General features: G+C 37.9%; 1 protein-coding gene across 3 annotated transcripts in view; it reads left to right on the forward strand.

The window, feature by feature from the left end:
* Nucleotides 1–13,635, forward strand: part of LOC105009533 (nuclear GTPase SLIP-GC) — a 56,648-nt gene that overhangs the window by 23,948 nt on the left and 19,065 nt on the right. For all 3 annotated transcript variants that reach the window (XM_034295198.1, XM_034295199.1, XM_034295200.1), the window contains 4 exons: nt 2,146–2,370; nt 5,778–5,978; nt 8,627–8,884; nt 10,527–10,620. In XM_034295198.1, the coding sequence (XP_034151089.1) occupies nt 2,146–2,370; nt 5,778–5,978; nt 8,627–8,884; nt 10,527–10,620 (778 nt within the window). The remainder of the gene's footprint in view (nt 1–2,145; nt 2,371–5,777; nt 5,979–8,626; nt 8,885–10,526; nt 10,621–13,635) is intronic.

Consider the following 13,635-nt stretch of genomic DNA (forward strand, 5'->3'; position numbering starts at 1 on the left):
ACATAAACCTGCCATCATTCATTTCATAAACATTGGAGAATGGAATTTGTTTTTAAATTATAATCATATTGGTGAGTGGATTTTGTTTAATCTAGAGCTTGCTTATTGTTGCCATCTCATTCATATCTTTTGAATTATGTGGGCAAAATATTATTTAAACTTTAGATCTCTGTTTGAGTGGTAAAAACAAAGTTAATGACGTTGTCATTGGAAGTACTGGGTACATGACATTTCGTGTTGTGGTGCATTTTTTATTGTTGCCGGTTGGACACTGAATACAGCACAACTTTTTTCTCTGACAGCATATACTGTCCATGGTCTTGAAATAATGTGAGTAGTTTTGTGGTTGAATTTATTCTGCCAATATTTGAGTGACTTTTTTGGCAAATGATTCTTTGAAACAACACAAGCGTATTTTCTTCTAAATTGGTTCCTGCTATAAATTTTTGCAACTGCTGTGTACATTTGCTGCTTCTGTGAACCACAGCCAAGACGTGGCTTAGGTCCATTTGACTTTGTCATCAAATAATTCCTTCCCCTACAAAGGGCTGCAAAAGAAAGGTCTCAAGTCATGTTCTGTACTGTATACTCCAGCATCCGAGTTCTCTATATGTATGATGTCAGATGTTTTTCCACTTCTGAGGACCTAGCTCCAATAGTCAAGGTTTGCCACTGCCAGAAAGACTGTCGCCTTCTCTGGGCCCGAGCTCATTTAAGATTCACTGTTTAAGATGGACTGAGGTGAAGTGGAATACTGTCCTGTGGTCTGATGAAACAAAATATCAAACTCTTTTTGGGAATCATGGACACCACATCCTCCAGGCTAAAGAGGAGAGGGACCATTTGGCGTGTTTTTAGTGCACAGTTCAAAAGCCAGCATATGTGATGGTATAGGGGTGCATTTGTGCACCATAGGTGGCATAGGTGGCTTGCGCATCTGTGAAGGCACTATTAATGCTAAACAAAAAGATTTTGGAGCAACATATGCTGCCATCCAGACTATTTCTTTTTCAGGGAAGGCCTTGCTTTTTTCAACAAGGCAATGCCAAACCACATTCTGCACATAATACAACAGCATGGCTCCGTTGTTAAAGAGTCCAGGTGCTAAACTAGCCGGGCTGCAGTTCAGACCCCCATTATGGAATGAAAAATGCAACAAAAGAGTCCCCAAACTGTTGCGCAACTGAAATCCTATATCAAGCAAAATTGGGAAAACATTTCATTTTTCAAATCTATAGCAATGTCCTCAGTTTCCAAACACTTACAGAGTATTGTTCATAGAAGAGGTGATGCAACACAGTGGTAAACACGCCCGTCTCAACGTTTTTGAAACGTGTTGCTGGCATCATATTCAATATGGGCATGGATTAAAAGAATACAATTTCTCAGTTTGAACATTTGATATGTTTTGTACTGTTTTCAATTAAATATCAGGATATATGATTTGCAATCATTGTATTGTGTTTTCATTTGCATTTTCCACAGCGCCCCAACTTCTTTGGAAACAGGGTTATAAAACAAAAGGATGGTGGTGCTGGTGACAAATGAATGGATGGTTCATAGTCCAAATGTATGTATTTGATGTGCACTAAAATACTGCTTATTAATGCCTATAGTTTTTTTAATAATTGTACTTTTATTTAACTAAACCCATTGAGACACAATGTTTTCAGGTATTATCAGATTCACTGTAAGACTTGTCAGCTAATTATCAAGCCCCTGATTAGTGAATGTACATTTTCAGGGCTACAATGAAATTGTAATAGGTCTGCAGCAGTGGCGTCGTTAGGCCTGGGCATCCAGGGCTATAGCCCCAGATCTTTTATGAATAGCACCGGATCTCAAATTGACCAAAAATAATAGTAAAGAAATAGCACCTGATCTATTCATCAATAATTCCGATCGTGCATTATGACAATGTAGACGTGTAGGCCGCTAGCGAGTGCATTGAAATATTCTGCATGTACATTCAAAACCCTGTACTTTCTTTCCCAGGCAGGGCAGGGGGGTGGGCTAAGCCCCGAATGTATTGAGATCTTAGCAACACCTCTGGTCTGGAGGTACTTGGGGAATGGTATAAGCTATTAGCAAACGAGAGCCTATGCTGCAATACATATTATACATTTATGTTTTTTTATTGTGTAGGAATGGGAAGATGAGCTGTCATCCATCTTCATGGCCAGATCTTGGGAGTTGGGAGATGATGAAGACATGGATGACAGCAATGATGATGAAGATGATGAAATTATAACAGCTTTCTATGGAAATGTTGGTAGAGGGAAAACCTTAGAAGAACTGATGGATAAGAGGTGCTTCAGCAATATTCCAGAGTTTCGTTCAGCTTTGAAAAAATGTTTTCTTTGTGACACAGTAAGTAACTTTGACCAAAGTTCATAGACATTTAAATATTTCCGAACTTCTCATACTAAGCATTTTTTCAAATATAAAAAATAAACAGCTATTTATTAAAAAAGAAATTTAAATGCAGATATTTCAATATTTTTCAGTATATCATGAAACGTTACATTCTATTATAATGAAAGATAGTTAGACTTACGGACACCATATTCTTTCTTTGTTCATTTTAATTAAAGAAATATACTGTAGATATGTATATTTTCATATAAAATATATACTTCACATATGTATGTTTTTATATAAAGAAATATACTGTATTATAGTGCTGCTTGAAAGTGTGTGAACACCTTGTTCAATTGTAGATTTTTGGAGTGTTTACGTTTTTATCTGACATAAGTTTATAGTTTGCAATTCTCTATTGGTTCAGAGGAATTCATGCATGGACTAGAAGAACTAAATTAAAAACAAATAAGTGTAGATGCAAAAATAATGTAACACAGACATTTCAATATAATTCTTGATATCATGAAACTTTACTGTCTATTATATTAAAAGCTGGTTTGCCTTTAATGACACCATATTCTTTCTTTGTTTGTTTTATATAAAGAAATTTACTTTTTGCAGGTGCAAAAATACGTAAACCAATTAAACCAATCGAAAGAGGGATCTTTAGTGTTACACATAGTGGTTAAATAATAGGAACCAGCTTAAATTAAAGGAGAGGTACATTAAGGTATGTATTTGAAATATGCAGCAGAGCTTTAGTGGGACTCTGATAAATGGAGACAAGAAACCTGGCCAGTTAGATGTTACCCATACAGGTGAATGCCAAACACACCATGCCAATTGGAAATGACATATCAAAGGATTGTTTTTTCCTCATAGTGGAAGAGGGTGGTGAGAGCACATCAGTCTGGGGAAGGCTATGAGACATTGCAGATTCTTCTTGTGAAAGTGATGGTGAAGGAACCATGGCATGCATGACAGAGAGAATTAAAGATGTACAGAGCGTAGGAAACAAAGTCAACAGACCAAACTCAAATTACTTCATATATAATCAGAGGATATTCCATATCAGAGGAAGTGGAAAATAGAAAACACTTCAGTTTAACTTGATTTGTATTCAGTTTAATCGCACATTATGTAGGCTATGATCCCTATTTTGAATTGAGATTATTTACACCCTTTGAGATTACATGCTCTTTACACCCATGTTTGAAAATCGGAAATCATAACCGAAATTGCAATACTGGTCAAAGAAATCGCGAATCAATATTTCATCCAAATTGTGCTGCCCTACAGTCGTGACACTGCTTATGTGAGACTGTGATTGTTACATTTAGTGATGCCAGCTAACAAAAAGAAATACTGGGCATGTTGAACTTGCTTCGTAGTATAGGCCTCTGGTGTGTGTGTGATTGATTATGTGTACAATGTATATACCAAAGTTAGCAAGTCACTTAGTTTGATAATAAGATGACTGACCGATCATTCATCCAGGTGTGTGTGATTATGCCTAATCTTATATAATTCTTGTATTTGGTTTGATATCAAATGTGTTTATTAGATATCAAACAGACCAATTTTACACAAGGCCAGTGTCCCAATTTGAATGCTTAAATAGCTGGGTGGGGTTAAGGCCTAAGAGGGTGTGAACTATGCTGAATGTGTATAAACAAAGACCAGCTCTCTGGCAAGTGTTTTTTGCCTGACCGCATAATCGGAGCTGGCCTAGAAGAGCGAATGTCCCTTACTAAGTGAGTGAGCATCTGAACCTTGTTAAATAGTGTAGTGGTTAGAGACATAGATATACAAACAACAGGTCTGGGGTTTGACTCCCGTTACAGTCAAAACTAATGATGCATTAGGATTTGTTCAGAATAGACAAATACTTTGCTGGCTATAAACTACATACTATGTTATAGGAATGCTTAAATAAAACTTTACTGTTATATTGCAAATACAGTGGATATAAAAAGACTACACCCCGGTTAAAATGCCAGGCTTTTGTGATGTTAAAGAATGAGACAATGATAAATCATGTCAGAAATGTTTCCACGTTTAATGTGACCTATCATGTGAATAATTCAATTGAAAAACAAACTGAAATCTTCGAGGGGGAAAAATGAAAAATATCTTTGTGAACTTGATCACAGCAAGATACAAAATAAACTGCCTTTGGATGGAATCAGGTGGACGCTCAACCGTCCTACTGGATCCCATCACAGCGGGGGTGTGGGAGAGGCTAGTATGTCAAGTAAGGTCAATTCTGACATCAGTCTTTGGACAGCAGACTTTGGATGACGAAGTCCTACAAACAGCTCTATGAATTTGAAGCACTCCTCAATGATCGCCCGATTACCAAGATGTCTGATTCCCAAGACGTTTAACACCAAACCACCTGCTCCAATTAAAAGGAAAGCCAATACTGGCCCCTGGATTGTTTCAAAAGGAAGACAATTACTCAAGATGATGATGGCTGGTTGATATCTTCTGGTAAAGATGGAGTAGGGAATAACTCCTATTATTACAGAAGTGACAAAAATGGAATTTCCTGAGGAGAAACATCACCACAGATGACATTGGATGATTCATCACCAAGAAACTCCTGGCTAATGGGAAGAGTTATGAAGACGATTCAAGACTCTAAAGGGCAAGTACGAAGCGTACTACTGAAGACAAAAACAAGTATACTCGAGTATACGTTTGCTACTACTGTTTGCTATATGAAACAGAAGTCTAACAACACAAACCTACACACTGATATGGAGATTCAACATAATGAATTGGTTATAAAATTGACCTATTTGTGGTATGAAACTGACCATTTGGAATATTTTGTGTTTAAGTGTATGCTCCTACCATTTTTATGTAGGTAATTGTTTGTGCTGTAGTCCTATGACAGTCACATACACTGTTCTTAGCAGGTGGTATGGACAGAGTATTTCGGACCCATCAGTAATGGGCCATCACTTTTCCTACCTAGTGTCCTTCGTACAGAGATAGTTAGTTAGTACTCTCATAGATTGTGTCAAGCTTAATTCAATTACTTTTCATAGCCAATATCTATCACTGTCAATGTCTCCAGTAAGAAAAAAACTGAGGTATGTCCGTTGGTTCCCCACTCTGTGTTTTCCTGGTAAAAGAAGGGTTTTAGTTTTATTCTTTTCATATTTTCACTTTACATACTAGTTTGTTATTAAGTAACATTAAGGTTCACATTTTCAAGAAGGTATTTCTGCAAAAAGACAAAATGTCTTTTGAGTTATTTTTGGCTAAAGATTTTATTTGTTTATATTAATATTTTATACAAAATAATGACCATCCCTGTCGGGTTCACATACCTTTAAGCAGAATTGTATGTATACATTTTTTTGTCAATATACATAATATGATTCCTGTAATTCCTAAAATTGCAGGCTGAAGAACTGTCAGAAAACATCCGTTGTTTTACACGGAGTGACACACAGAATGATGCATTTGAACCACAGTATTGGCCCCTTGTGAAGTGTATAACCGTCAAGGTGCCAAACTCTAAAGATTTACTGGAGCATGTTGTGCTGGTGGATCTTCCAGGCAATGGAGACTGCAACAAGAGCAGAGATGAGATGTGGAAAAAGGTAATTATTTTGAATAGTTTTTTGTGATCCAGGGTTCTGCTAATCATCGTAATCATGTTATTTTCATTTGGTGTATATTACAAGACTAAGGGAGTATGTATGTCAACTCATACTTCTATACCAGTGAAACAGAATGTCACAGATGATAACTTAAGTGTTCCTAATTACTCAGATTATACTATACAGTGTATTCGGAATGTATTCAGACAACATCACTGGATTGGAAATGTTGCTGCATAGCCAATGAGACAATCGGGTTCAAGTTTTGGCTCTGACTCTTTCTTCTGATGGCCCTTTCAGGTGCCTTTTGGAAAACTAAGCGAGCTGTCTTGTGCCTTTTACTAAGGAATAGCTTCTTGCCACTTCACACACAGGAACTCTCCACACAGGAACTCTCTTCTGTCACAGTGACCACTGGTTTCTAATTCACCTTCCTGACCACCGATTGCTCAGTTTAGCTAAGTTGTCAGTTATAGGAAGTGTTCCACATTCCTTACATTTAAGAAAGATGAATGCCATTGTGTTCTTGGGGACCTTTGTTGGAATATATTGTTCGTATAGTGTTTATTTTAGTTAGAACGTACTCGGTAGAAAATCAAGGGAGAAAGAGAAGCTTTATTAAAAGCACTGCAGCAGAGATGTCTGATGTTCAATCGAACTCACTGTACAGATGGTTGCTAGCGGTTATACAGTATACATTGAATGGCGTGTCTACCTAGCACGGATCAAATTTCCACAAAAAAAACCCATGCCAAATGGTCAATGTAAACATTCAACATTCCTGAGGTTGGCAGAGCGTGATTCTGTTGATCTCATTATCAAGGCACATTTAACTTTCAATGAAACATACACCGATCTGCCATAACATTATGACTACCTGCCTAATATTGTGTAGGTCCCCCTTTTTGCCAAACCAGCCCTGACCCGACAAGGCATGGACTCCACTAGACCTCAGAATGTGTGCTGTGGAATCTGGCACCAAGATGTTAGCAGCAGATCCTTTAAGTCAGGGGTGTCAAACCGGTTCCACGGAGGGCCATGTGTCTGCAGGTCTTTGGGTTTTCCTTTAAATTGGTTCCCAGGTCAGACCTGAACAACCAGGTGGGGGTAGAAATTAACCAATTAGTGAACTAATTAATCAATCAGGTACAAGGTGAGAGCGAAAACCTGCAGACACTCGGCCCTCCATGGAACCGGTTTGACACCTGTGCTTTAAGTCATGTAAATTGCCAGTTGGGGCCTCCATGGATCAGACTTGTTTGTCCAGCACATCCTGCAGATGCTCGATTGGATTGAGATCTAGGAAATTTGGAAGCCAAGTCAAAACTTTGAACTTGTTATTGTGTTCCTCAAACTATTCCAGAACCAGGTTTGTTTTGTGGCGGGCCGCATTATCCTGCTGAAAGAGACTAATGCCATCAGGGAGTACCGTTGCCATGAAAGGGTGCACGTGGTCTGCAACAATGCTTAGGGAGGTGGTACATGTCAAAGTAACATCCACATGAATGGCAGGACCCAAGGTTTCCCAGCAGAACATTGCCCAAAGCATCACACTGCCTCTGCCGGCTTGCCTCCTTCCCATAATGCATCCTGGTTTTCCAAGTAAGCGACGCACATCCACATGATTCATCAGACGTGATTCATCAGACCAGGCCACCTTCTAACACATCAACTTCGAGGACAGAATGTTCACTTGCTGCCTAATATATCCCGCCTACTGACAGGTGCCATGATAACATCATTATCAGTGTTATTTACTTCACCTGTCAGTGGTCATAATGTTATGGCCGATCAGTGTATATTCATATGATTCTACACCGTCAATGCACATGCAGTTTCTTGGTACTTTTCCCCAGATTTGTGCCCTAACCCTAATTCTCAAGACTTATTTTCCGCTTGGCAGCAACTCTTCCATGAAGACTTTCTGACAAGACCTCTCTGGACTGTAGAGGGGTTTACTATGGTTCCAGAGGTTTCTGTGAGTTCAGGGCAAATAGCAGTGCTAGACTACAAAATACTGGATGGATCTCTAATCTCCTGTACTCTGTTTCCATGGCCCACCACTGCATTTCTGGTGTAAACCGTATTTGTACTTGTTTAGAAGAGCTTGGACAGCACATCTTGAAACTCCTGTCTCCCACAAAATCTCTACTGACAAACAAATGTTTAGATAATGCAGACAAAAAACTATATTTGTATAAAAATTCAGGGTACAAAATACTTTTGCACAGTACTTTTGTAAAAGCTGTTACATGTTATATAATCTTGGAATGTAATTCATATGATTTTTCTATAACCATTTTAATAAAGTATTGAGTACAAAAGGGCATTTATTAAAATAAAATTACAAACTAGGAACAATCTGAACATCTAACAACATACATATAAATAATTAAATAAAAGATGGTATTTATCTGGATTCAAATGCTAAATATCACAGATTTATTTTTTTTATATAGTATGGATATATAATTTCTGAAATGTTAAATCTGTAATTGTAAGTTAAGTACGGCAACACTTCTGCACTGTTACACGTCTAACTGAATTAGAAAAACTCTGGAAACACATTTGCATTTCTTTCCAACACCAAAGTCACACAACCTCTCCAGAATTACCCAAATAAAAAAACATTTAAATCCCATTTTCAGTTTGTAGGTGACTGCTCTGCTGTGTGGATTGTGAGCGACATTTCACGAGCAACTTCAGAAAAGGAATGTTGGGAGATTCTTGACAGCACTGTTAGCCTCTTTGGAAATGGTGGTGAATGTCAAAGCCTCAGTTTCATCTGCACCAAGACAGATGTCATTGAGATGAATCAAAAGGATGCACACACCAATATTTTGACCAGAAATAAAACAACCAAGAAGAAAGTGAGAGACAAATTCCAAAAACAAAAAGAAGTAAAGGTATGCCAGATCTCACAAAAACAAGAACTCTTTGATATGTCAACAAAATGTAATTGATACAGTGAGGGATTTTCTTTTTTGATCACCTGATAATTTGATCCCCTGCTAAAACGTATTCGATTTTGTATGTTTGCCCACTGACAACGAAATGATCAGCCTATAATTTTAATGGTAGGTTTATTTGAACAGTGAGAGACAGAATAACGCATGTCTAAAATTGTATGAATTGATTTGCATTTTAATGAGTGAAATAAGTATATAATCCCCTCTCAATCAGAAAGATTTCTGGCCTCCAGGTTTCTTTTATACAGGTAACGAGCTGAGATTAGGAGCACACTCTTAAAGGGAGTGCTCTTAATCTCTGTGTTACCTATATGAAATACACCTGTCCACAGAAGGAATCAATCAATCAGATTCCAAACTCTCCACCATGCCCAAGACCAAGGAGCTGTCCAAGGATGTCAGGGACAAGATTGTAGACCTACACAAGGCTGGAATGGGCTACAAGACCATCGCCAAGCAGCTTGGTGAGAAGGTGACAACAGTTGGTGCGATTATTCGCAAATGGAAGAAACACAAAAGAACTGTCAATCTCCCTCGGGTTTGGGGCTCCATGGAAGATCTCACCTCATGGAGTGGCAATGATAATGAGAATGGTGAGAAATCAGCCCAGAACTACACGGGGGGATCTTGTCAATGATCTCAAGGTAGCTGGGACCATAGTCACCAAGAAAACAATTGGTAACACACTATGCCGGGAAGGACTGCAATCCTGCAGCGCCCGCAAGGACCCCCTGCTCAAGAAAGCACATGTACAGGCCCGTCTGAAGTTCGCCAATGAACATCTGAAAAATTCAGAGGAGAACTGGGTGACAGTGTTGCGGTCAGATGAGACCAAAATCAAGCTCTTTGGCATCAACTCAACTTGCTGTGTTTGGAGGAGAGGAATGCTGCCTATGACCCCAAGAACACCATCCCCACCGTCAAACATGGAGGTGGAAACATTATGCTTTTGGTGTGTTTTTCTGCTAAGGTGACCGAACAACTTCACGGAATCAAAGTGATAAAGGAATAGGCCATGTACCGGCAAATCTTGGGTGAGAACCTCCTTCCCTCAGCCAAGGCATTGAAAATGGCTCATGGATGGGTATTCCAGCATGACAATGACCCAAAACACACAGCCAAGGCAACAAAGGAGTGGCTCAAGAAGAAGCACGTTAGGGTCCTTGTGTGGCCTAGCCAGACCTTAATACCATAGAAAATCTGTGGAGGGAGCTGAAGTTTTGAGTTACCAAACATCAGCCTCAAAACCTTAATGACTTGGAGAAGATCTGCAAAGAGGATCCCTCCTTAGATGTGTGCAAACCTAGTGGCCAATTACAAGAAACGTCTGACCTCTGCAGTTGCCAACAAGGATTTTGCCACGAAGTACTAAGTCATGTTTTGCAGAGGGGTTGAATACTTATTTCACTCATTAAAATGCAAATCAATTTATAAAATGTATGATAAGGTAAGACCTTTCTATCTTATCTGGTATTTCTCAGTAGTGTTCTTATTGCCCAAGCACAATTAACATTCAACCTTAGAGCCTGAACATTTTGAATGTGTAATTTCTTGTCATTGTCTCATACATTTGTTTCAGAAACACTTCAGTGGGGTAAAGGACTTCTTCAAAGTGTTTACTGTAAGTTCCAAGGAGTACAGAAAGAGAAAGCATTTGGAAAAAGAAGAAACAGGTGCGTCAGCTGAACATGTTCCTTTCCTCTACAAGCAGGGTTTAAATCCCATTTGCAACACATCGTAAGGGGAATAATGTGCCAATTATGTCAATTATGTTGAGGCTTATTCCTATTCTTGACAATTTAACAATAGTTATACAGTACTAAAATTATACGTAGTACTTGTAAATGTTCTGCCCACTTCAATATGCATTTCTGGTTAGATGCTTACTCCATTTCGTTGTACTGTACTTGTACTGTTCAATGACAAAATGTTATCTAATCTAATAATCAAACCAGAATAGTAACCAGGCAAGCCTAGTTCAGCTGGCCAGCAATTAAAAGTAATGTATTGTTGACCTCTCTAGACTCACCCACATGAGAGATTGCGTCTTTAACCCCTACCCCGGCATGTTATACATTTGCCTAGTCACTAGACACCATTAAGCATTGTGTTAAACTGACGTTTCTTAAGTTTACCACCACCACAAATAGCATCTATGACCTATATGGCTTTTGCCACTGGCCATATTAAGAGCCTATTAGCCAGTAATGTGCTTACTTATATCTACTAACTTACTACTTGGAATAGTCATGAGAATTGAGCAATTGCTAGCGAAACTGAAGATGACATTTTCACTGAAAGACCAATTTCATTTCATGGCACAAAAACATTTGTTTTTCATTCATGAATGACATTGATACAATAACTATTAACGTAGGTGACAATAACTGCGGTCTATCAAAAAATAGTTACATTTTCTTTTATACCAGTGTTTTACAAGGTTCAAGGTAATAGAAAATAACAAATAAAAACCGAAAATACAGGAACATAGGGTGAAAACTCGAAAAGGAAAACAACAGAACAGGCAGACAAAGAACCTCACAGTGTATTTTACTCAAATATTAACCTGTCTTACTACTATTTAACAATTATAATTAAAAGACAAAATTGCATTGTAATAAATTTGCAAAAGTGCTAATTTCATATTACCAGAACACAAATAAATTAACTTGTTTACTCAATAACCTAATATTTGTTAATTGTCTTCACTGAGTGAAATGAAATATAATTGACATATGAGTTACTAACACTTTTATTATTCAAGTTCTACTTATGTTTATAGATGTTTTAGTACTCACTACCCCGTTAATTTAATGAGTTAGCCTGTTGCATAATAAAGTGCATTGTATTTCTTTTAGTATTGGTGTGAGACATTTGGTCCAAGATGTTAAATATAACAAACTGCTTTGTATAAAGACACTTGACATATAATGCAGATTTTATGCCAAAACAAGTTGAAAATGTATGGAAACATGACAAACTGGATTTTTATTAGATTAATGAAAACTGTACCTTTTAATCTGCAAAAAATACTGTTTAAATATTTTGCTTGACAACTTTTACATGGAGACTTAATAAGTAATGAATGTTTTAGTTTTAAATCAAATGTTTTGAACTGTATGTATTGGCCCTACCGACGGCAAGCAACCCTTGCAACAAATGTTTTTTACTAAGGAATCTAGGGAAACAGAGTAGGAAATAAGATTGGTTTTATTGGCATGTTCTAGATGGTTTCTGTTAATACCGGTTTTGTGACAACACTATTTTTGGGTTAATGGTCTTACTCAAACTGATGGCTAAAAATCAGAAGAAATTCAAGCTGCTCTGGAAAAAGACAGTGTGATTGTTTCAAAGAGCACAATACGATGATACTTGAACAAAAATGAGCTGCATTGTCAAGTTTTCAGAAAGAAGCCTTTCTGCGCCAATGCCACAAAAAGCCTGGTTACAATATGCCCAACAACACCTTGACACGCCTTACTGCTTCTGGCACACTGTAATTTTGAGTGACGAGACCACAATAGAGCTTTATGGTCACAACCATAAGCGCTACGTTTGGAGAGGGGTCAACAAGGCCTATAGTGAACAGAATACCATCTCCACTGTGAAGCATGGTGGTGGCTCACTGATGTTTTGGGGGTGTGTGGGCTCTAAAGGCACGTGGAATCTTGTGAACATTTATGACAAGATTAATGCAGCATGTTATCAGAATGTTGTCAGACAATTTGCATTCTTCTGCCTTGAAAGCTGCTTATGGGACGGTCTTGGACTTTCCAGCATGACAACGACCCTAAGCACAAGGCCAATTGACCCTTCAGTGGTTACAGCTGAAAAAGGTGAAAGTTCTGGTTTATTAAGAACGAAGTATATGCAGACTTTTTAACAGGGTGTCAGTTCATTTTATTTTCTGTTATATCCTGTTATGACCTACAGTTGAATATGAATCCCATAGGAAATGAAAGAAATTTGTTTTGCCTGCTCACTCATGTTTTCTCTACAAATGGTACATACATCTCCGGAAGAAATTAGGATACCACTGCACCTTTTCCTTTCATTTTGAGTGAGGAAAGTAGAGTTACATTTTTGGTGGTCTCTTAATTTTAACATTTCTGTTCCTCACTCAAAACCTTATTTTTCGACTTTTCTGGAAAGGAAAGAAAAAGGTGCAGTGGTCTCATTTCTTTTCCGGAGATGTATATACCATTTGTAGAGAGAACCTGAGTGAGCAGGCAAAACACATTTTTATTTTATTCCAGTAGGTCATAACAGGATGGCACAATCATAAAACCAAACATGGCAACAAAGTAAAAAATAAAGAGACCACCTCATCTTTTTCTTTCCTTTCCACAAAAGTCGAAAAGGAAGGTTTTGAGTAAGGAACAGAAAGGTTAAAATTAAGAGACAACTGCAAATTGAACGCTACTTTTCCTCACTCAAAAGGTTCCTTTTCAAATTTTTGGAAAGGAAAGAAAAAAGGTGCAGTGGTCTCTTAATTATTCGGGAGCTATAAAGTACCAATTCTCCAAGGGTAGGCAAATCTTTGAGCACAACTGCAATGGCCAACTCCAAATTTGGAATATGGATTACTAATAGGATCAGTGTTGATGTCCCAAGCTTGGGTTATTTCCTCTAAGATCTAAAGACAAACAACCTCAGAGTTGAGCAAAGGTGTAATCAACAGCCTTTAT

The sequence above is a fragment of the Esox lucius genome, chromosome 11, assembly GCF_011004845.1.
Source record: "Esox lucius isolate fEsoLuc1 chromosome 11, fEsoLuc1.pri, whole genome shotgun sequence".
Taxonomy (NCBI): Eukaryota; Metazoa; Chordata; class Actinopteri; order Esociformes; family Esocidae; genus Esox; species Esox lucius.